Source organism: Moschus berezovskii, chromosome 8 (genome assembly GCF_049115385.1).
Source record: "Moschus berezovskii isolate FMDL1 chromosome 8, NW_MosBer_1.0, whole genome shotgun sequence".
NCBI classification, from domain to species: Eukaryota; Metazoa; Chordata; class Mammalia; order Artiodactyla; family Moschidae; genus Moschus; species Moschus berezovskii.
In genome coordinates this window covers 39749729-39772799 of record NC_142467.1, presented here as the reverse complement: position 1 = coordinate 39772799, position 23071 = coordinate 39749729, and the positions used below count along the sequence as shown (strand labels likewise).

Here is a 23071-nt window from a genome sequence, read left to right as displayed (position 1 = left end):
ATTGAATCACATATTCAGTCAGTCAATCAGTGAACAAATATTTATTTAGCACTATTATGCGGAGAAGGCAATGGCAAGCCTAGCCTCCAGTACTATTGCCTAGAAAATCCCATGGATGGAGGAGCCTGGTGGGCTGTAATCCATGGGGTCGCTGAGCGACTTCACTTTCACTTTTCACTTTCACACATTGGAGAAGGAAATGGCAACCCACTCCAGTGTTCTTGCCTGGAGAATCCCAGGGACGGGGGAGCCTGGTGGGCTTCCGTCTATGGGGTCACACAGAGTCGGACATGACTGAAGTGACTTAGCAGCAGCAGCACTATTATGTGCCAAGGGCTGGATTCTCTAGTGAGGAAATATTCCCTGTTCACTTCTCTTTCAATCCTTCAGGTCCTCAAAGAGGAATGAATGCCCCTCAGTTTAAGTCCAGAAAGTCTTCAACACCCCTCAACCCAAGCTAATCTCCCTCTTTGAAAAAGAGAGGAGGCTCAGACACACGACACTATGGAGCCATCCAGAGCTACTAATAATGTTTTGTCTTCATCTTCTTTTGCTCTGCCATTGCATTCAGTTTATAGCAAAAATGCAGGTTTTTAAACAGTAATAAAAAGCTTTCTTTTAAAAAAAATTTTATATACCAAAAGTGAGTTGATTTAGAGAAAAGCATTAGGTAATGGGTGGTCCAAGGAGTGGAGTGACTGATGCTTAGGAAGCTCTAGACCAGAGATGGGTGAGGCTTAAACCTTTGAGGGTTGCTGACCCCATCAAGCCCATGATGGCTATGGATTCTCCCCCAGAAAATTGCATGAATGTCACATACAGTTTCACCAAGTTCCAGAACCACCTGGAGCCCTACCCCTGGGCCTGAACGGGTAAGAGCAGCAGGGCGAGAGTCCTGACACCTGCTCTGCACAGGAGAGCTCATCTTCTCCCTTTCCTTCACCTTGGTAGCAGCAACAGCAGCACTGGCAGTAGTAACGGTAGTTGTGTTTGCAGCCGTCGAATAGCTGTACTTACTGAGTACTTTCAACATGCCAAGCACTTACCAAGCCTAAGCTCAACTCATCCACTCAGAAAAGAATTATCACCATTCCTGTTTTCCGAGAAACAGAGCTCAATCACTCAGCTAAGAAGTCAGGGTCAGCACTTGAACCCAGGTGCACCTGCCTGTGTTAGCTGAACAGGTCCTTAATCACTGAGCTCCACTGTCTCGATAAATGGTTTTTTTTGGATCAAGTGAAGGACATTTGAACAGGTTCTGGCTCTCGTACGGCCATTCACCAGCCAAGTGACCTTGTACAAGTCACTCACCCTAACTGACCTTCCCTTCAGGAAGAAGGTTTCCCAGTTCTGCCAAGCCATGATGCTAATACGCAGGGCAAAAGCACATGGGAACATTTCATGGGCCGGAGATGTGGAGCCAGCCTCAAGGACATGCACTGAGAGTTGGTAACCCTGGCAAAGAGCAGACACTGGCCTTGTTTCCAGCAGAGAGAGCAGGCTTCCAGGAACCTACATTTCCCATTGATATTTGCTCCCTCTTTTAGCATCTTCGTGCTCGTTGCTCAGTTGAGGCTGACTCTTTGCGACCCCATGGATTATAGCCTGCCAGTTCCTCTGCCCAAGGGCTTTTCCAAGAAAGAATACTGGAGGGGATTGCCCTTTGCTTCTCTAGGGGCTCTTCCAAATGACCCAGGGCTGGAACCTACGTCTCCTGTGTCTCCTGCATTGCAGGCAGATTCTTTATCCACTGAGCCATCAGGGAAGCCCCTTGGCATCTTCACTGGCACCCAAAGGTCTGGTTTTATGCCCAGAGAAAAAAGGATTCCTGTCACCAACATGCTTTCATGCCTGAGGAGGCTTGGCACCTTCCCAAATTAATGAGGGCTCTTGGCTCCCACCAGGGCATACTGGTGTTGCAAACAGAGCCCCTAATCCCGATGGCTACTGTGCTGCTGGCAGGAGAGAAAGGAAGGAAGGGGCCGAAATATGTGTGGAATGTGAGGCGCGTGGCAGTCCAGTCCCTGACCCGCACTGCCCCTCTGTGGTGGGTCTGGAGAAGCAGGGATGGGCAGGTCTCCTAGCGCTGGCCTCATAGAGACTGTGAATGATACAGCTGGACAGGACTTGGATCAAACCACTCAACTAAAGGAGGGAAACTACGTCAAATTATTAGGTACTGAACCTGAAACTAACATAATATTGTCCATCAACCCTATTTCAGTAAAATAAATACATTTTTACAGGAGGGAAACTGAGGCCCAGAAAGGGAAAGCAACTGACCCAAAATGATACATCAAGTTAACAAACATCGATTTCCTGTAATTAGATTTCTAGCCCAATGAGTGGTTTATAGGAATAATTATCATTTAATTAATTAGCATTAATGCAGAGTTGATTTAGGTGGCAGGAACCTGGTACCCAGCATGCTAATAAGAGCTTTACATGTATATCTTGTTTAATCCTCAAAACAACCCAGGGAAGGTGATACTCTTATGAGACCCATTTTACAGATGAGGAAACTAAAGAAGCTTGGGGATAGTATGAAGCTTGCCCAAGGTCACGGGCCTGGTGAGAGAAGCAGGATTCATCCCAAGAGTCACAATCTAATGAGGAAAGGGCAGTCCCTGTCAGAAGTCACTTAGGGCTTGCTCAAGGTGAGAGAGTCATTCTGGTCTGCTGGAGAACGAAATAAAGGAGACTGCAAATGGAACAAGAGGGCAGGCAAGGACATTATTCAGCTCCCAGATCCACGAGGATTAAAAACTGACCACACCACAAAGTTGTGGAGATGTAGGGAAAATATCACACTTATTACACAGTCAATGGGACAGTAAATTGATACAGCCAGTCAGAAGGCGGTTTGGCTAGCTGTCAGGACTTAAATGTGGAACCTACCCAGTGATTCCTCCTGAAGAATGTTACCCTGCAGAAATACTCAAGTGTGCAAAAACACAAGATGCACGAGGCTTTTCCTCACTGCAGTTTGTAATAGCCCCAAATTGAAAATCACCTATTTGACCACTATCAGGAAAGAGTTAAGTGAACTAGTAGATATCCAGACAGCAGGATGTAATGTTGTGACATGAGGAAATGTCTTTTATATATTCTAAGTGAAGAAATAAATTTGGGGAAAGGTATGTGTATGACCCCTTTTTAAAAATCCATCTGAAAGGATAAAAACAGAACTGTTAACTCTGGTCCTATCTGCTTGAGAAAGGATTTTCACTCTATATTATATAGATTTTTTTGTAGTGTGTAATTTAGCAGGTGTCACTTTTTTAATGTGACATGTTTTTTTAGTAGAAGTTTAGGTAATTTATAATATTTGTTACTTTCAGGTATACAACAAGGTGATTTGTTTATATATATTTGTTTCAATTCCGTTACATTATAGCTTATTACAATCTATTGAATATAGTTCCCTGTGCTATACAGTAAATCCTTGTTTATTTTATACATGGTAGTGTGGATCTGTAAGTCCCCTACTCCCAATGTATCCCTCCCCTGCTTCCCATTTAGTAACCATAAGTTTGTTTTCTATGTCTGTGAGTCTGTTTCTGTTTTGTAAATAAGCTCACGTGTTATTTTTTTATTTGACTGCTCTGGGTCTTACTTGTGGCATGCAGGTGCTTTAGTTGCAGCACGTGGGATCCAACTACCTGACCTGGGATCAGACCCGAGCCCCCTGCATTGACAGTGCAGAGTCTTAACCACTGTATCACCAAGGGAGTCCCATTTGTGTCATATTTTAGATTCCACATATAAGTGACACCATATGGTGTTTGTCTTTCTCTTTTTCGCTTATTTCACTTAATATGATCATCTCTAGGTCCATCCATGTTGCTGCAAATGGCGACATTTCATTTTTTTAATGACTGAGTAATATTCCTCTGTGTGTGTGTGTGTGTGTGTGTGTGTGAATCCACGTGCATGTGCGCCCACCACATTTTCTTCATCCATTCATCTCATGATGGACACTTGAGTTGCTTCCATGTCTTGACTATTGTAAACAGTGCTGCTGTGAACATTGGGGTGCAGGTATCTTTTTGAATGATAGTTTTCATCTTTGGATTTCATTAAGGATTGCTGAATCATATGGAAACTCTATTTTTAGCTTTGTGAAGATGTGTGTTTTGTGTGTTAGTTGCTTAGTCGTGTCCGATTCTTTGCGGCCCCTGGACTATAGCCCGCCAGGCTCCTCTGTCCATGGGATTTCCCAGGCAATGGAGTGGGTTACCATTCCCTTCTCTAGGGGATCTTCCTGACCCAGGAATCAAACCTGGGTCTCCTGCATTGCCGGCAGATTCTTTACCATCTGAACCACCAGGGAAACCCTCTTTTTAAGGATAGGAGGTTTTTGTAACTATCTTAAATTCTTAGAGCAGTTCTAGGTTCATGTCCAAATTGACAGGAAGGTACTGTGGTGAACCTATATTGACACATAATCACCCGAAGTCCACAGTTTACATTAGGGATCAATCTTAATGTTGTGCAGTTTATGGGTTTGGACAAATGTATAATGACATATATCCACCAATATAGTATTATACCAAAAATTTCACTGCCCTAAAAATTCTCTGTGCTCCCCCTATTCATTCTCCATTGTGTCACTTTTATAATAAAAATATAAAATATTAATAAAATGTAATAAAAATATTCTTTTCCTGGAATGGAAAAGAAATAAAGATATGGTTTCTGCCCAGAAGGAGTTTACAGTCTGGGTGGTAAACAAGGACTTAGCCATCCCTGGGATGGCTCAGCAACATTAACAGACAAACAATAAAATAACAGAATAAGATCTGATTGTATATGTTCTGAGGGGTACAGAATAAAGGAGTCACTCTGAGTCAGGTAGGTTTAATCAGCAGAGGTCCTGGAGGATGGCAATGAATGGGCCAGGATATAAAGTATATTTAGAAAATGGCCACCATTTATCAATTTTCAAGGTGCAAGACCCCATATTAAGTATTTTAATATGGATATTTTCATGTATTCAGAATAATCCTATGAAGCAGATGTTATCCCCAATTTATGGATAAGAAAATTTAGCCTGAGAGAGCCAATTAACTTTTCAAAAGTCAAACAGCCAATACTCCAAAAAAGGGGATGCAAAAGCAGGCCTCTGTGATCCCAAACTCTGAGCTCAAGTCACCAGGCCACATTGCCTAAATTGGCTAAAGGCAAAGAATGACCTTCTTCTCAGAGGAACAGGCATCTCAGGGAGCCCAAGCTCAAACTGTGGCTATAAGTGAATGCCATGAGAAAATCAACATCATCCCCCTTCCCTTTCCTGAGCACATCTCAGCCCTCTGGTCCTTGGAGAGTGCTTTGTGAAAAAATAAACTCCCAGCCCATCTTCATCCCTAACAAGGTGCTTTCAGTGTGATGCAGGTGGAGAAGAGCCTCGGAAGGAACGCCTCAAGGCACAGGAGAGAGTGGCATTTACGCCTCTGTCATAATGCTGTGTGTGCTCCGGTGCAAGGAACTGCCTCCTCACAAGCCCGTGGGCTGCCGCAGGGCAGAAACACCCCTAGTTGTATCCCCACAGGTTGGCCTCATGCCTGGCACTTTAGCAGAGCTCCATATTTGTGGAATGAATACATGAACAAGTGAAAGAATGAATGTATAAAAATGTAAAAAGCTATCATTCATATGCTGGTGTCCTGATTCATAATATGGGACCATCTATAGTCCCTTCATCTAGAAATTATTGTGATCATTAAACAGGTGAATGGTGTAAAGGGTTTAATGCAGGATGTGCATAAAGCACACACAATGTAACTGATGGTTCTGATGAATATTAGCTATTAGTATTATTGTAATTTGTGTATCCTTTAAAAGCTGGTCCTTCAGGATGCACCCACTTTAGGCCATATTACTCCCATCTTCAACAGAGTTGGCAAGCGGTTACAAGTCTATCTTCAGCAAGGATGCTCTCCTGCTCTGGGCCCTCCCCACCTTTGCCACAATTGTCTGGGCCCCCCAGCTGAATCCCACGCCTTAACATGACCTCATGGATGGTGTGCCTACCTGTGCATGTGCTCACCAGCATTTACCCTGCAGAGTAATGCCCAAGGTTTCCAAGTGTTAGCTCCCTCTCTCCACTTTCCAGATTTATTCTCCAGTTTCCCATTTTTGTCAAGACCATTTTAACTATTCCCTTCAGACTCTGTGACAGAAACAAGACCATCCACATGGGCAGAAACAACTCGCCCCATCATGGATACCAGGTGTTCACACGTCATATTTGCATTTCCACTGGAGCCTTCTATCCAAAGGATAATCTTGGACAGTCAGTTCAGTCGCTCAGTCGTGTTCAACTCTTTGCGACCCCATGGACTGCAGCATGCCAGGCTTCCCTGTCCATCACCAACTCTCGGAGCTTGCGCAATCTCACATCCATCCAGTCGGTGATGCCAACAGTGAGACAAAAACCCAACGGTGCAGACCTCATCACGAATCAGACCACGAGGTGGCGCCCTAATTGGCCTCACCTAGCCCTAACCCAGAGTTGAGAAGTCAGCATACTTACAGTTAACGCTAGATGGCAGTAGTGGTAAAGAACCCGCCTGCCAATGTAGGAGAGGTAGCAGACGCGGGTTTGATCCCTGGGTCGGGGACGATACCCTGGAGGATAGCATGGCAAACCACTCTTGTGTTCTTGCCTGGAGAATCGTATGGACAGAGGAGCCTGGTGAGTCACAGTCCATAGGCTCACAGAGAGTCAGTCACGACTGAAGCAGCTTGGCGCACCCGCAACAAGTATGGATAACCCTCTTTCCAAGTTTAATCCCTCTCTGACTTAACCCTGCAGCAGGAACCCTGGCCAGCTACCATCCCTCCATCGCGAAGCAGAGAATCAGGAGGCTCCCTGTAACAAGCCAGAGCTCAGTAGTCAAGAAGGTCAAGTGCTGCAGGGGGAAAACACAAATGCAATACAAAATAGGGATTCTTATGGCATCTGTGCAACAACTGTGGGATCTTCAGCCACTTTCTGGGTCTCGGTGTCTCCGTGGATCAAGTGAGGAAGTTGGATTTCGAGATTTGCTAAGATTTCTCCCACTCACGCTTTTCCTTCAGATGGATTCAAAAGTGATCCCAAAGATCAGGCTCTTAGGAAGCTCACAGTGTAACAGAGGAGGTTAGACAGGAATACAAAAGTCACTGTGCTACAGGTGGAGTGGCTGGCTTAGGGACATGGTTTGAAGTTACAGAATGTTCTGTGAAATATAATGGCATTTTTTTAAAATTTACATATGTATATACAACAAATATATATTCATTTACATATGTATATATATACAACATTTACATGTACATATGCAAACATTTACATATGTATTTACGTGTGTAGTATATACAACAGGAAAAAAATCTGAAAGTTTATGTACCAAAATGTGATATCTCTGCATTGTGGGTTTATTTGTGCTTTTAAAATATTTTTTCTTTTCTTTTTGCTTGTAATAGCTTCTCATTTTTCCACAAAGGGAAATTAATAGCATTCAAAACAAACAAACAAAAATGTTTCATATTCAAACAGAATTGAGTTTAAATCCCAGCTATATTACAAACATGCTATGTGGCCCAGGGCAAGTCATTTAACCTCTCCAAGTCTCAGTAGCCTTGCATTTAAAATGGAAATAGTTTTTAACTTAATTTTGCATTAAATGCTTTTGGACCTCAATTCAGATGCATGAGTCAGTCATGTTTCTCAGTTATCAGCACCCCATCATCGTAGGTCTAAGTCTGGCATCTCTCTTATTGTATTGATTTCTTTCCTTTTATTCCTATCCCCTATTCCCCTTTCCCTCTGCCTCACCCTTAGACACCCATTTTGCATTTGATATGTATTTTTTAACTTTAAAGTGTTTTTGCAAATGTGTTTGGTTGTTTGGTGTGTTACTTAAAAGATATTATGTTATAAAGCTCATTCTGTTTCCTACTTTTTTTTTTTTTTTACAAAGAAGAAGCTATTTGAGATCTTTCCATACTGCTATTTGAACTTTTAGGTACTGCGTAATTGCTCTGCTATGCATGTTCCAAACTCTGCTGCAGCTGCTAAGTCGCTTCAGTCCTGTCCGACTCTGTGCGACCCCACAGATGGCAGCCCACCAGGCTCCCCCGTCCCTGGGATTCTCCAGGCAAGAACACTGGAGTGGGTTGTCATTTCCTTCTCCAATGCATGAAAGTGAAAAGTGAAAGTAAAGTCGCCCAGTCGTGTCCAACTCTTAGCGACCCCATGGACTGCAGCCCACCAGGCTCCCCCGTCCCTGGGATTCTCCAGGCAAGAACACTGGAGTGGGTTGCCATTTCCTTCTCCAATGTGTGAAAGTGAAAAGTGAAAGTGAAGTCGCTCAGTCGTGTCCGACCCTTAGCGACCCCACGGACCGCAGCCCACCAGGCTCCTCCATCCATGGGATTTTCTAGGCAAGAGTACTGGAGTGGGGTGCCATTGCCTTCTCCAGTTCCAAACTCTACTTTTCCATAATTCCCAGTGAGGGGCACCGAGGTGTTTTCCAACTCTGTCACCATAAACACCATAAATACCGTCACCCTGAGCATAGTCACACATGACCCCTGATGACCTGTGTGAACATTCTTTCAGATCCCTGCCCTGGAGCAAAATTGCTGGGTCAGGAGGTATCTGTATGCTTAATAGGATCAGGTCTTCACAGCCTGTGTCTGCCACCAGCAGGAGACTCCCCATGTTTCCACACCCCTGCCTACACTTGGAACTGTCGAGCTTTCTAATTTTTGCCAATGCAACAGATATGTTCTCTCATTTTGTGGCTCTCACTTTATTTGACGGCCTAATATTTTGAGCACCTTGGCATATGCTCATTAGCCCTAAAGTTTTCTATTTTGTAAATTGCCTGTTCCTTTACTTTGCCCACGTTTCTACTGGGAATGCTGTCTTTTTTTTTACTTTCAGGAGTCCTAATATACTCTAAATACCAATCCCTTGACAGTCTGAAGACATTGGAAATATCTTCTCCTACTCTTGCCCCACAGTTTATCTTTTTGAAGTGTTAAGTCGTTGTTCTTCACCTCTCCATCGGTAAGACTGTCGTTCACCTTGTCTTCTTTGACCTTATAAAGGTTTCAGTTCAGTTCAGTTCAGTTGCTCAGTTGTGTCCGACTCTGCGACCCCATGAATCACAGCACACCAGGCCTCCCTGTCCATCACCAACTCCTGGAGTTCACTCAAACTCATGTTCATCGAGTTGGTGATGCCATCCATCCATCTCATTCTCTGTCGTCCCCTTCTCCTCCCTCCCCCAATCCCTCCCAGCAAAAGAGTTTTTTCCAGTGAGTCAACTCGTCACATGAGGTGGCCAAAGTACTGCAGTTTCAGCTTTAGCGTCAGTCCTTCCAATGAACACCCAGGATTGATCCCCTTTAGAATGGACTGGTTGGATCTCCTGGCGGTACAAGGGACTCTCAAGAGTCTTCTCCAGCACCACAGTTCAAAAGCATCAATTCTTCGGCGATCAGCTTTCTTCACAGTCCAACTCTCACATCCATACATGACCACGGGAAAAACCATAGCCTTGACTAGACGGACCTTGGTTGGCAAAGTAATGTCTCTGCTTTTTAATATGCTATCTAGGCTGGTCATAATTTTCCTTCCAAGGAGCAAGCGTCTTTTAATTTCATGGCTGCACTCAGCATCTGCAGTGATTTTGGAGCCCAAAAAAATAAAGTCTGACACTGTTTCCACTGTTTCCCCATCTATTTCCCATGAAGTGATGGGACCAGATGCCATGATCTTTGTTTTCTGAATGTTGAGCTTCAAGCCAACCTTTTCACTCTCCTCTTTCACTTTCATCAAGAGGCTTTTTAGCTCCTCTTCACTTTCTGCCATAAGGGTAGTGTCATCTGCATATCTGAGGTTATTGATATTTCTCCCAGCAATCTTGATTCCAGCCTGTGCTTCTTCCAGCCCAGAGTTCCTCATGATGTACTCTGCATATAAGTTAAATAAGCAGGGTGACAATATACAGTCTTGACGCACTCCTTATCCTTCACCTTTAGGTCTTTGATACATCTCATATTTCCCATGGAAATACTTCATGGCATTCTGTGAAGGATAAAATAGTAGGTGAAGAACCAACACGGTGCCGTTCCAACAGCTGTACAAGAGCTGTGTATGATTATTATTATCATTCACGAAGAAAGTGGTAAGCGCTATCCTAAGAACGTTATAGATACAGTTGTTTGAATCCTGTTTAGCTAAATTGGGAAAGATGTTATGGGCGAAGGTGAAGAGATGAAGGTTACACTTAAAAAGCATGTAGGAGTCGTGTGTTTTGAGATGGAAAGGCAGTATTCCAGGCAGAGGAACTGGCCTGGGCAAAGGAGGCAGGAGACAGGAATACCACCGGTTAGAAGTCTGTGGGCAAATCACGTGGAAGAGAGGGTCTGACTGCTCACCGATTGTTTGTCTTTCTGCCCGTGCCCACCCGACCCCTTCCCCCTGCAGGCTCCCTGTTCTCCACCCTGAAGGCCCCCGACGCCGTGTTCAAGGTGGTCTTCTGGCTGGGCTACTTCAACAGCTGCCTCAACCCCATCATCTACCCGTGCTCCAGCAAGGAGTTCAAGCGCGCCTTCGTGCGCATCCTCGGGTGCCAGTGCCGCGGCCGCCGCCGCCGCCGCCGCCGTCGGCGCCTGGGCGGCTGCGGCTACACCTACCGGCCGTGGACGCGCGGCGGCTCGCTGGAGCGCTCGCAGTCGCGCAAGGACTCGCTGGACGACAGCGGCAGCTGCCTGAGCGGCAGCCAGCGGACCCTGCCCTCGGCCTCGCCGAGCCCCGGCTACCTGGGCCGCGGCGCGCCGCCGCCCGTCGAGCTGTGCGCCTTCCCGGAGTGGAAGGCGCCCGGCGCCCTCCTGAGCCTACCCGCGCCCGAGCCCCCGGGCCGCCGCGGCCGCCACGACTCCGGTCCGCTCTTCACCTTCAAGCTCCTTGCCGAGCCCGAGAGCCCCGGGACTGACGGGGATGCCGGCCACGAGGCCGCAGCCGACGTGGCCAACGGGCAGCCCGGCTTCAAAAGCAACATGCCCCTGGCGCCCGGGCAGTTTTAGGGTCCCCGCGCACCGCTTCCTTTCCCTGGGGAGCCCATCATCGTGGGGGGAGGGCGGGCGGAGGGGGAGGGGAGTGTCGGCGCCCGGTAGACTCGGGGCCCCGCCGGGAAACGGGGGGTGGGGGGCGGGAAGAGGGGCAGCTGCTTTTCTGGCAGGGGCATGGGTGCCAGGTACAGCGCGGAGAGCTGGGCCGAGCATGCTGAGAGCCTGGGGGACCCGACGCCAGCCGGGATTTCCGTCTCTCTCTCTGTATATATCTAAACGAGTCCCTCTGTACATGTATTTAACTGTGGGGTCACGTGCGTGTGTCTGTGCGATGTGCGTGTACTGCGTGTGTGCGTGTGTGGGGCCGCCCGCGGGGGGCGCAGAGCGAGTGTGCGTGCGCCCAGGAGGCGCCGGGGCGCTGTCTGTCTCCTGATTTCTTACCTCTCAAGCCCCTCCTGTACTTCCCTGAAGGGTGTCACTTTGGCGGGGTTGGAAACAGAAGTCGGACATTAAAGGTCATTTCTCCTGTGCGGCTTTGAGTGGTTTGTGAATGCGGTGGCAGGTAGGCTCTTGACTTTCCCTTACCTTCGCGTTCAGGTATGCGCCTCCTGCCGACCCTATGGGTAATGGTTGTGCTGGCCCCGGCTCGGCCCGGGTTTGTGCCTTTGCTATTCCTGCCTTTAAGGGCTGCACTAATCTAACCCTGGGCTCCCCTGGTGGCTCAGAGGTTAAAGCGTCTGCCTCCAATGTGGGAGACCCAGGTTCAATCCCTGGGTTGGGAAGATCCCCTGGAAAAGGAAATGGTAACCCACTCCAGTATTCTTGCCTGGAGAATCCCATGGACGGAGAAGCCTGGTAGGCTACAGTCCACGGGGTCGCAAAGAGTCGGACACGACTGAGTGACAGAACAGAACGGAATCTAACCCTATGACTGAAAGTGACCCCCTGGACTTGTCCCATAAATCCTGCTTGTCTGCTTTCGACCCTTTTAAATCCTCCTGCTGTGGGCAGGACGGGGCAATGCCTGCCCTGGTTCAGATCCCCAGGACCCCAATCCTAGCTGGGGCTACCTAGGTGGGCCTGTCACCTGTCAGGGGTTGGGTTCCTTACCTCCTCCATCTCTGGACAAAACACCGCATTGTTCGCCTGTGCCCGCGGAACTGGAAAGAGAAAGCCAGACTGCAGAATTTTCTGGACAACATAAGGCTCCATGTGTGGATACAGCACGTGTGGTGTAAGAACTCTCCTCAGCTCTGCTAACTGGAGAGCCTGCCTGGAAAAGAATCACTGAGGAACGTTCTGCAGACAGGAGGCGCCTACCGTGGAGAAGGGAACTTCTGTTCTACTCTCGGTGCTGCTACCAGTTTAGCATATGACCTTGAGAAAGTCGCATCTCCTCTGGATCTTGGTTTCCCATCTGTGTAATGTCAAGATTGATTCTAAGGTCTTTTCTGCCTCTAAAAGGCACTGGTTTGCTGAAAGAATAAAGGATGGGGAACAAAATAAGGAGCATTCTCCTTCCCTGAAATTGAAAAAAAAAAAAAAATCTATGAGGAAACCCCCTCAATCCCTTTCTCTTCCTGTTTTGCTTTTTCTATGTTGCGATTCATTAATCTTTTAAATGGCAGCAGCTTCTTCCAATAATATTAGCACATCAGTCATTTATCCTATTATGATTGAAATAGAAAATGCCTTAAGGAGGAAGGAGCAGTCATTTATTTAGCTGAAAAGTGTTGGGGTATCAGGCATGGCTGGATTCAGGAGCTTAAACAGTACTGCCCACTTGCTCACAGGCTCTTACTCATTGATCTAGCTTCCATCTTTTAGCTCTGCTTGTCTTTATAAGTTTCCCTTGTTTCCTTTCTCCAAATAGCTTTCTCACACCATTCTTAGAACTTTAGCCCCCTCCCTAAGGAGAAATATGATTCCCCAGTATATCTGCCAAAAAGAAAAAAAAAAAATCCCGAGATGCTAGACGTTCTGTATCACAGACCCCTTTGAGATTCTGATGAAAGCTATAGGTACACCTTCCAGAAAAAAAAAATGCATACAAAAAACTTACTACATGTTCATCGAATTTCAAGTGACTCAGCTCTGTTTAAGATCCTATGAACTAAGAATGATATCCCAGATTCACTGGTGACTTGAATGAAACTGGATGTTCAGAATTATGTAGGCCAATGCCCTCATCTTAACAGATACAGAGGGTGAGGTAAATAACTTGCCAAGTCACACTAACCTAGGACTGAGACCTGCTGCAACCCTGTCCAGCATGTTTCCCTTTCCTTGTGCTGCCACCTTGGGATTGAGTATGTTCTCCAACAAAGAGCAGGTATCTTCCTGCCTCTATAGAAAAAAGGGAGTCCTAGGGAAGGAAAAGCCTGCACCCAGTTCCCAGAGAAGAAAGTACCATTTGAGAGAGTCCTCTGGAAATATTTTCTTAGCAACACAAAAATTTCAAACAAGTCTGTCACAGAATCCTGATGCAAGTGTGGCCTGGAGTGAAGTAGGAAAAGGAAGACAGCGCCTCAGCCCCCTGGCCTCCTCCTCCACCTTCTCAGCCCTTTCCTGGCCTGCCCCAAACACTCAAGGGCTCCACAGCATGAAGTCTGAAGATCACCGGTGAACGGGACTTGGAGTCAACAGGACCTGGGTTCAAGCCCTTGGGCAGTTTACCTTGCCTCTTCTCATCTGCTTCGGCATCTATCAAATGGACACAATCATCAGAGCCCAGCAGGAAGCACAAAGAATTCAATGAGCTCACTGTGGTGTAAACACTGAACTGTGAATCACTGGGCAGACGCAAGTTATAATTTGGACCTCGGGTATCTGAAGCCACAGTCACCAAAGGTATTCCTTGAATTGCTCAGTTCCAACGACCTCAGGCATGATTGGTGTTTGGAGGCCACCGAGGCAGCACAAAATAGCAGTGACAGCCTCAGACCTCTTTCCAGAATGAAGGTTGACCAAGCCATGGCTCACATCCCCAGAGAATGCTAGGTTCCGGATCTGCCCCCAGCCAGGGCCTGCATTACGCTGACCTCTCCAGGAAGCCTCACTGCGGTGTACCCCAGCCAAGGCCATGAGTTCATCAAGAGCCCTTGGGGAGAGCAGGTCCTCTCTGCTCTGACCTCACAACTGGCCATAAAGCAGCTCAACTTTGTCATCTCCAGCTACCCAACCACTGCTGGGTCATTTGTCACCCCTGAGGCATGCACAGGGATACATTTTTACAGAAAATAAAGAGGGCAGTGGCTTGGCAAGGGCAGTAGTTAATACTGTAATTCTGGGCTCAAATCCCACTCCTACCACAACCTCAGTTTCCTTAACTATAAAATAGTAATAATAATAATGCTTATTTCATAGGGATATTAGAAAGATCAAATGAGATTATGAGGGTTGAACAACACCGTGCCAGTCACTTGGAAAACATCCAATAAAGGCTAGCTATTCACAGAGTATTAGTTATTCAATTCATTACTTTGATATATGAAGTTTAGAAAATCTGAGTAAAAGGACAAAGAAAAAAAATTCAGTGCTATTCATCAGATGTCAGGGTTTTAGGACTCAGGTCCAACTTGAGGAAAAAAGACACAAGTTTATGACAGAGTAAAAGAATTTTGTGTCTTATAGCATGAAGAAACATATTACTCAAAGCAGTGACCAGCCCAAACTAAAAGGAAAAGTGAAATTTAATTTAAAAAAATAATGTTATAGAACATTCTAGAGTGACAAAACCAGAATCTGTGTGTGAGGGAAGCCTGGATGTCTTAGGGATAGTGCATCCCGTGATAAAGGAGTGGGAGGAGTGGACACTGGGCTGCTCTGAACATGTACCTGGGTTCAAGGCCCATCTCCACTGTCTGAACCAGCTACTCAGGCCTGAGATTGATTGCCCTGCATGAAAATAGCGGATACAATTAACACTGACCTCACATTGGGAGAAGGCAATGGCAAGCCACTCCAGTACTCTTGCCTAGAAAATCCCATGGACGGAGGATCCTGGTAGGCTGCAGTCCATGGGGTCGCTACGAGTCAGACATGACTGAGCGACTTCACTTTCACTTTTCACTTTCACACATTGGAGAAGGAAATGGCAACCCACTCCAGTGTTCTTGCCTGGAGAATCCCAGGGACGGGGGAGCCTGGTGGGCTGCCGTCTGTGGGGTCACACAGAGTCGGACACGACTGAAGTGACTTAGCAGCAGCAGCAGCACATTGGGATGAGACAAAATACCGAAGAGCTTGGCCAGACTGGGCATTATTTTTAATATCTGTGGGCCACCATATGTGTACTGAACCTTCTTAAACCAACAACTCCTTTAAGAGTCTGGTAAAAACCAGAGAAAACTGGGCATAACAGCCCAAATCTCCTAACAGATACATGGATTTCAACAGATTTTACTCCCTTGATATACAGAAGTAGCCAAATCCAGAGAGAAACACACACAAGAGAGATGGAGCCCTCACGGAGCCCAGCCTGGATGAGAGGTGGCTGAGTCACCAGGGAATCCCATTTACGTGTGTGACAGGATTTGGGGTGGGGTGGTGTCTACCACCATCCTCTCCTGGTGAGCCCCCAAGTGTCAGGCTTCATCTACCATCTGGGGCATGGAGGTGACAGGTAAGTGCCCTGGGACCTTGGGAGGGGAGTGCATGGGACCTCAGCAACGTACTGAGATCACTTCTCCAGATGAAGGTTGGCCTCACCCTGCCTGTTATCCCCAAGAGGTCAAAAAGGAGAAGCGCACCAATCCTCAGCTCAGATTCTGAGTGGACTTCCGCCTGGCCCTGGAAACAGACATGGTGGCTCCAGCTACCCCACCCGCTCTCAGTAGATCCCTCAGGACCATCTGCACCCTACCCCGTCAGTCCACAGAATCTTTATTTAGGCTGGCTGAGGGTGAGAGCGAAGATATGAAGAGATGTCATGTCACTTTAGAAGACCCTGCATCCCCTCGCAGTCCTCCCACCTTGTACCTGGACCTGCCTTCTGGAGCTTAACAGCCAAGAACTGGACATGTTTGTCTTCCTACTTAGTTCACTGAAGTGTGTGCGCTGGGACGTGGGGAGTGAGCAAATGTTCAGTCTGCTCTGACGTTCTCTCCTAGGCCCCTCCCCTTCCCTCTCTCCATTGTGGCCACACTGGCCTCTGCTGTTCCTCAGACTGGGGAGCCTTGCTCCCTACTCAGGGCCTTTGCGCTTGCTGGCACCTCTGCCTAGTTCCCCTTCTGTCCGTGTGGCTTCCTCCCTCAACTCCTTTCCATCTTTCCTCAAGTGTCGCCTCTCAGGGGTCATCTGATTCCTCGGGCCGTCCTATTTAAAACTGACCTCCTCACCGCCCACATCGTTCAGCGCTTATTGATGCCTAGCATGTTATATGACCCACTGGAAAAGACCCTGATGCTGGGAAAGATTGAAGGCAGGAGGAGAAAGCGACAACAGAGCAAGAGATGGTTGGATGGCGTCACCAGTTTAATGGATATGAGTTTGAGCAAGCTCCAGGAGATGGTGAAGGACAGGGAGGCCTGGCATACTGCAGTCTATGGGGTTGCAAAGAGTTGGATACAACCGAGCGACTGAACTGAGCATATTATATATTTTTATCTGTCTTTATGTTTTGTTTTTTGTCTTCCTATGCTCACTAGAAATACAAGCTTCATGGGGGGGTGTATTATTGTCTGTTTTGTTCACTGTTATATCCTCAGCATCTAAAATAGTGCTTCTCATACAGTAGGTGCTTGAATATTTTTGATTGAATGAGTGTATGTTACCTCCCATGAGTGTCAGAATGCTCTCATAGCAGTAGAACAGAGTGCTCGGGGACCTCATGGCAGGGTCTCCTACCTCTAACCTGATGTTGGGAGCTGGGCCAGGGGCAGTCCTGGTCAGGGAAGGCTTCCTGTAGGAAGTGGCATCTGAAGAATGTCAGCTGGGTCCTGCCTACCCAACACCCCTGTGTTTTAATAGTTAGTGCTTTCATATACCCCTCGTGGAGGCGGGAGTCTGAAGGCCAGGCATCTGGTCATAATCCAGCCCCCAAGTCCCCACCCCTCTCTAGGCTTCTGTCTCAGTTCAGTTCAGTTCAGTTCAGTCGCTCAGTCGTGTCCGACTCTCCGCGACCCCATGAATCACAGCACGCCAGGCCTCCCTGTCCATCACCAACTCCCGGAGTTCACTCAAACTCATGTCCATCGAGTCGGTGATGCCATCCAGCCCTCTCATTCTCTGTCGTCCCCTTCTCCTCCCGCCCCCAAACTTTCACAGCATCAGAGTCTTTTCCAGTGAGTCAACTCGTCACATGAGGTGGCCAAAGTATTGCAGTTTCAGCTTTAGCATCAGTCCCTCCAATGAACACCCAGGATTGATCTCCTTTAGAATGGACTGGTTGGATCTCCTTGCAGTACAAGGGACTCTCAAGAGTCTTCTCCAGCACCACAGTTCAAAAGCATCAATTCTTCGGCGATCAGCCTTCTTCATAGTCCAACTCTCACGTCCATACATGACCACGGGAAAAACCATAGCCTTGACTAGACGGACCTTGGTTGGCAAAGTAATGCCTCTGCTTTTTAATATACTATCTAGGTTGGTCATAACTTTTCTTCCAAGGAGCAAGCATCTTTTAATTTCACGGCTGCAATCAGCATCTGCAGTGATTTTGGAGCCCAAAAAATAAAATCTGACACTGTTTCCACTGTTTTTCCATCTATTTCCCATGAAGTGATGGGACCAGAGGCCATGATCTTTGTTTTCTGAATGTTGAGCTTCAAGCCAACCTTTTCACTCTCCTCTTTCACTTTCATCAAGAGGCTTTTGAGTTCCTCTTCACTTTCTGCCATAAGGGTGGTGTCATCTGCATATCTGAGGTTATTGATATTTCTCCCGGCAATCTTGATTCCAGCCTGTGCTTCTTCCAGCCCAACGTTCCTCATGATGTACTCTGCATAGAAGTTAAATAAGCAGGGTGACAATATACAGCCTTGACGCACTCCTTTTCCTATTTGGAACCAGTCTGTTGTTCCATGTCCAGTTCTGACTGTTGCTTCCTGACCTGCATACAGGTTTCTCAAGAGGCAGGTCAGGTGGTCTGGTATTCCCACCTCTTTCAGAATGTTCCACAGTTTATTGTGATCCACACAGTCAAAGGCTTTGGCGTAGTCTTGTGACAATCAGAAGCACTGAGTCAAAGACAACCCCTAAGCTCTGCCGATCTGTGATTCCACTTTCGTTCTTTCCTCAATGCACAATCCTCAGAGACAAGCTATTTGTGGAGAAAACTTCATTGGGATTAGTAAGATAAAGATCATTGGCCCTTGCTGATGGCCTCATTCAGAAAAGCGGCATCTATATACGAAGCTTCCAGAACAGCTCAGGAGCAGATGAAAGTGTAAAAACCTGGTGACTGTTCTCACGTGTGGTGCCAGCTGCTACTGCTGGAAGCACCTTTGTGTCTCTGCCAAACACCACCTGAAACCCAGCAAGCACTCACACCTGTACTTCGCTCCCCCACCTGTTCTTTCATTATCCTACCAGCAATTGTTGAGCGCAAAGCCAGGATCCAAAGAAACAAAAGCAAATAAGACACAGGCTTTGTCTTGTGAACATTTCAGTCTGGAAGAGGAGACTGGACATTCCCTGAAGACACAGGAATTTTGAAAGGACACAGTGTTGTTGCCATTGGAGACCAGTAGATAAAGGGCTTTGGGAGTTCCAAGGAGAAAGGATTCGAGTTGAAGCCCTAACCTTCGATGTGATGGTGTTAGGAGGTGGAGCCTTCAGAAGGTAATTAGGTTTAGATGAGGTCAGGAGGGTAGGGCCTCCATGATGGGATGAATGCTCTTATAAGAGGAAGCAACACCAGCGCATCCTGTATTTGTCATAAGAGGACGCAGTGAGAGGGAAGTCACTTGCAAGTCAGGAACAGGGTCCTCAACCGAGGACCAGGTCTGCTGGTGCCTTATCTCAGACTTCCAGTCTCCAGAACTGTGAGAAAGAAATGTCTGTTGTTTAAGCCACCCCGACTGTAGAGTTTGTTTGGCAGCCCAAGCTGATGGATACAGGAGGCTCTGCTGCTGCTACTGCTGCTGCTAAGTCGCTTCAGTCGTGTCCGACTGTGCAACCCCATAGACGGCAGCCCACCAGGCTCCCCCGTCCCTGGGATTCTCCAGGCAAGAACACTGGAGCGGGTGGCCATTTCCTTCTCTAGTGCATGAAAGTGAAGTGAAAGTGAAGTCGCTCAGTCATGTCCGACTCTTAGCGACCCCATGGACTGCAGCCCACCAGGCTCCTAAGAGGCGACAAATGGGAACCTGGTTGAAGAGGAATGTCAAAGAGGTGAGAGGTGACAGGGTGGGTGTCTTTAAAGGACTGGCCCAAGCAGTTCCATGTCCATAGTGTCCCCAGAGCAGTTTTCCTAAGACAGGCTGAGCAGGTACAGGAATCCCCACCTGACAGACTGGCAAGCTGAACCTCTAAAAGTTCCTTTCCAGGGTCACATGGCTGATAGAGGGGAGAGTCAGAACAAGACTAAACACTGCCTGCCCCCAGCCTAGAATCTGTCCTCTCCTACCAGGTCTGTGTGATAGATATGTTTCAAGCCTAGGTCCCAATCAGAACATAGCTTGGAAAGTGGCAGTATAGCCTGGTCATGAGACTGAGTTCAAACCCTAGCTCTGCAACTGACCAGCTGTGTGGTCCCAGTAAAGTGATTTAACCTCTCTGAGCTTTAGTTCCCACACTAGTAAAACCTCCATGATAGAATCTTCCTCACACAGTTGCTATGAGGAAGAAATGAACCAAGGCATGGAACTGAGAAGTTGGGCTTACAGAAAGTGTTCAACTAGTGTTAGTGATTAGCTCAGTGTGAGGACACAGGGAAAACCACGGGTCTCAGAACTGGCCAACAGGAAAGTGAACACCTTCTGTCTGAACGAGGGTTAATGGGTGTTAGAGGGTTCTCTTCTTGCTGCTCCACGCCAGCATGTGGAATCAGAGTTTCCTGACCAGGTATCAAACCCAAAACCCCTGCATTGGAAGTGCACAGTCTTAACCCCTGAACCACCAGGGAAGTCCCAGAAGGTTCTCTTCTGAAGCTACTTATGGCCACACTCCAACTCTCCTGGGAGAAATCCTATTTGGGGAGATCTGACAATAAAGGCAAACCAGGAGAAAACAAATAGTGCATTCAGATTCTCTGAGCAGGGACAGATGCTATTAGGGCCTGGCGAGCAAATCTCAGTGGCAGAACTAGGTTCAGGAGCTGGACTTCCAAGGAGTCTTCTAGGCTAGGGTCTCTCAAGCTTTTTGACTGCAACCCACAGAATGGAACATTGCACACTGCAACCCAGGGCACGTCGATATCAATATATACGTATACGTATACCAGGGTTTCTTGAGGGTTTGGGTTGGATAATTTATTTCTAAGGGAGTGGGGAGAGGGCTCTCTTGTGAACTGTAGGATACTTAGCAGCATCCCTGGCCTCTACCTGCTCAATGTCGGAAGCATTTCCTGTCCCACTTTAGTTGTGACAATCAAAACTGTGTCCAGACATCTCTAAACGTCTCCTTGGGAGACAAAATTGTCCACGGCTGAAAACCACTGAGGCATACAGATATAAGGAATAAAAGTTTCATAAAGTTTATACTTGCTTACAGAATGTACTCTATTTCTCATTTTGTATTATTAGATGGTCACTTAAAAATAGTGCTAACTGTGGCCCACTAACTCAATTTCACAGTGCGAGAACCATAGTTTAAGGAATGCTGTTCCAGGTGAGGGTGTCTACTTATCTCAGACCAGAAACTCAGTTGTAACTGTTTTCCAATGTCCCCTGTCCTTCCTGGAGAAGAACCTTTGCTAAGAATTGGGAAGATGTTTGGGTTGGGAAAGTTTTATATCATCTTAGGACCCCTGTCCCACCCTCTGCAAAATAGGGTCAAATGCCTACCTCAAAGGCTTGGGTGGATGATAATGAGATAATCCCTAGAATAATCACTGCTGCTACTAAGCTGCTTCAGTCGTGTCTGACTCTGTGCGACCCCATAGACAGCAGCCCACCAGGCTCCCCCGTCCCTGGGATTCTCCAGGCAAGAATACTGGAGTGGGTTGCCATTTCCTTCTCCAATGCGTGAAAGTGAAAAGTGAAAGTGAAGTCGCTCAGTCGTGTCGACTCTTAGCAACCCCATGGACTGCAGCCCACCAGGCTCCTCCGTCCATGGGATTTTCCAGGCAAGAGTACTGGAGTGGGGTGCCATCGCCTTCTCCGAGAATAATCACTACCTCTGATCAATTACTATGTGCTAGGCACTACGCTGGGGGGTTTACACACATGATCATTTAATTCTCATAACATTCTATGAACAGGGTTGAAAAGAGTGAAGTCGTTCAGTCGTGTCCGACTCTTTGCGACCCCATGGACTGTAGAATACCAGGCTCCTCTGTCCATGCAATTTTCCAGGCAAGGGTACTAGAGTGGGTTGCCATTTTCTGAACAAGGTTACCATTACTTTATAGATAAGGAAACTGAAGCATGAAGAGGCTAAGTAACTTGCCTAAGGATACAGATTTTAGAAGATGGGGTGGTTTAAAAAAACTTCTACAGCTTCTTCTTATTAAGAGGCAAATAGAATGCAGGGTCCTAGTGACCCTGTAGGACTTCCAAAGTCCTATAACATAATTCAGTTTCCCCATGTCTTACTCTCTTGGGATGCTTGCTCTTGGAACCCACCTGTCATTTTATGAGGAACCCTAAGCCACATCAAGGGGCCACAGTAGATGTTCCTGCCAGCTAATGTCTCAGCCAACAGCCAGCCTCAACCACCAGACGTGTTAAGTTACCCTTGAGTAAGAATCACCCAGCTGAGCTCAATCAACTCCCAGAATCATGATAGATAGCAATTAATGACTTGCTGTTTTGTATCTCCAAGTTTGTTTTATAAGAACAGATACCTAGTAAGGAAAGGAGGACCTAAGATTTCTACATGGACAGTCTGATCCTGGAACCCACGCTCATAGCCATTACCCCTAGCACCAGCAAATGCCCATAATATGTTCGTTCTGACACAGCTAAGAGAATGCTGGGCAAGATTTAATTTACAAAGGCGACAGAGGGCAGGGATAGGAAAGAATAGAGAATCAGGGCAGGAAGGGTTTGTACTTTGTGGTTTGATTTCCCCCCCTCAGGTTTACTAAGATGTAATTGAAGAGTAAAAATTGAATAAGGTGTATACATGATGTTTGATATAAGTATACACTGTGACATGATTACCACAATCAAGTTAATCAACCTCACACAGTTACCTTTTTTTGTGTGTGGCAAGAATATTTATTCTTAGCAGATTTCATCTATACAATACAGTATTATTAACTAGAGTCACCATCATGTACATTAGATCTCCAGAACTTACTCATCCTTCATAACTGAAACTTTGTACACTTTGACCAACATCCCCCCATTTCCCATACCTCTCAGTCCCTGGCAACTACCTTTCTACTCGGTTTATGTAAACTCAATGTTTTTAGCTGGTCAGACTCGGGGAGTAAGAACTGCTGCTGCTGCCAAGTCGCTTCAGTCGTCTCCGACTCTGTGCGACCCCATAGAGGGCAGCCCACCAGGCCCCCCCATCTCTGGGATTCTCCAGGCAAGAACACTGGAGTGGGTTGCCATTTCCTTCTCCAATGCATGAAAGTGAAAGGAAGCCGCTCAGTCATGTCAGACTCTTCGCGATGCCATGGACTGCAGCCTACCAGCCTCCTCCCATGGGATTTTCCAGGCATGAGTACTGGAGTGGTGTGCCATTGCCTTCTCCGAAGAGAACTACTCCCGCAAATGTAACACAGACCCACGGCTACCACCTCTGGCCTCTTCCGGCTGATTTAGTATATGGAAGTAAAGCCCGATAATATGCATTTTTCGCAAATTATTCCGCTGATGGGTAGACCACATTTGGAGAAGCACATGCACCCTGTCAGGAAAAGGATCAGGTTTTACTCCCCTTCCAC

General features: G+C 47.0%; 1 protein-coding gene across 1 annotated transcript in view; it reads left to right on the top strand.

The window, feature by feature from the left end:
* Positions 1–11085, top strand: part of ADRA1B (adrenoceptor alpha 1B) — a 60835-nt gene extending 49750 nt beyond the window's left edge. The window contains exon 2 of the mRNA XM_055429816.2: positions 10487–11085. Within this exon, the coding sequence (XP_055285791.2) occupies positions 10487–11085 (599 nt within the window). The remainder of the gene's footprint in view (positions 1–10486) is intronic.
* Positions 11086–23071: the final 11986 nt, after the last annotated feature.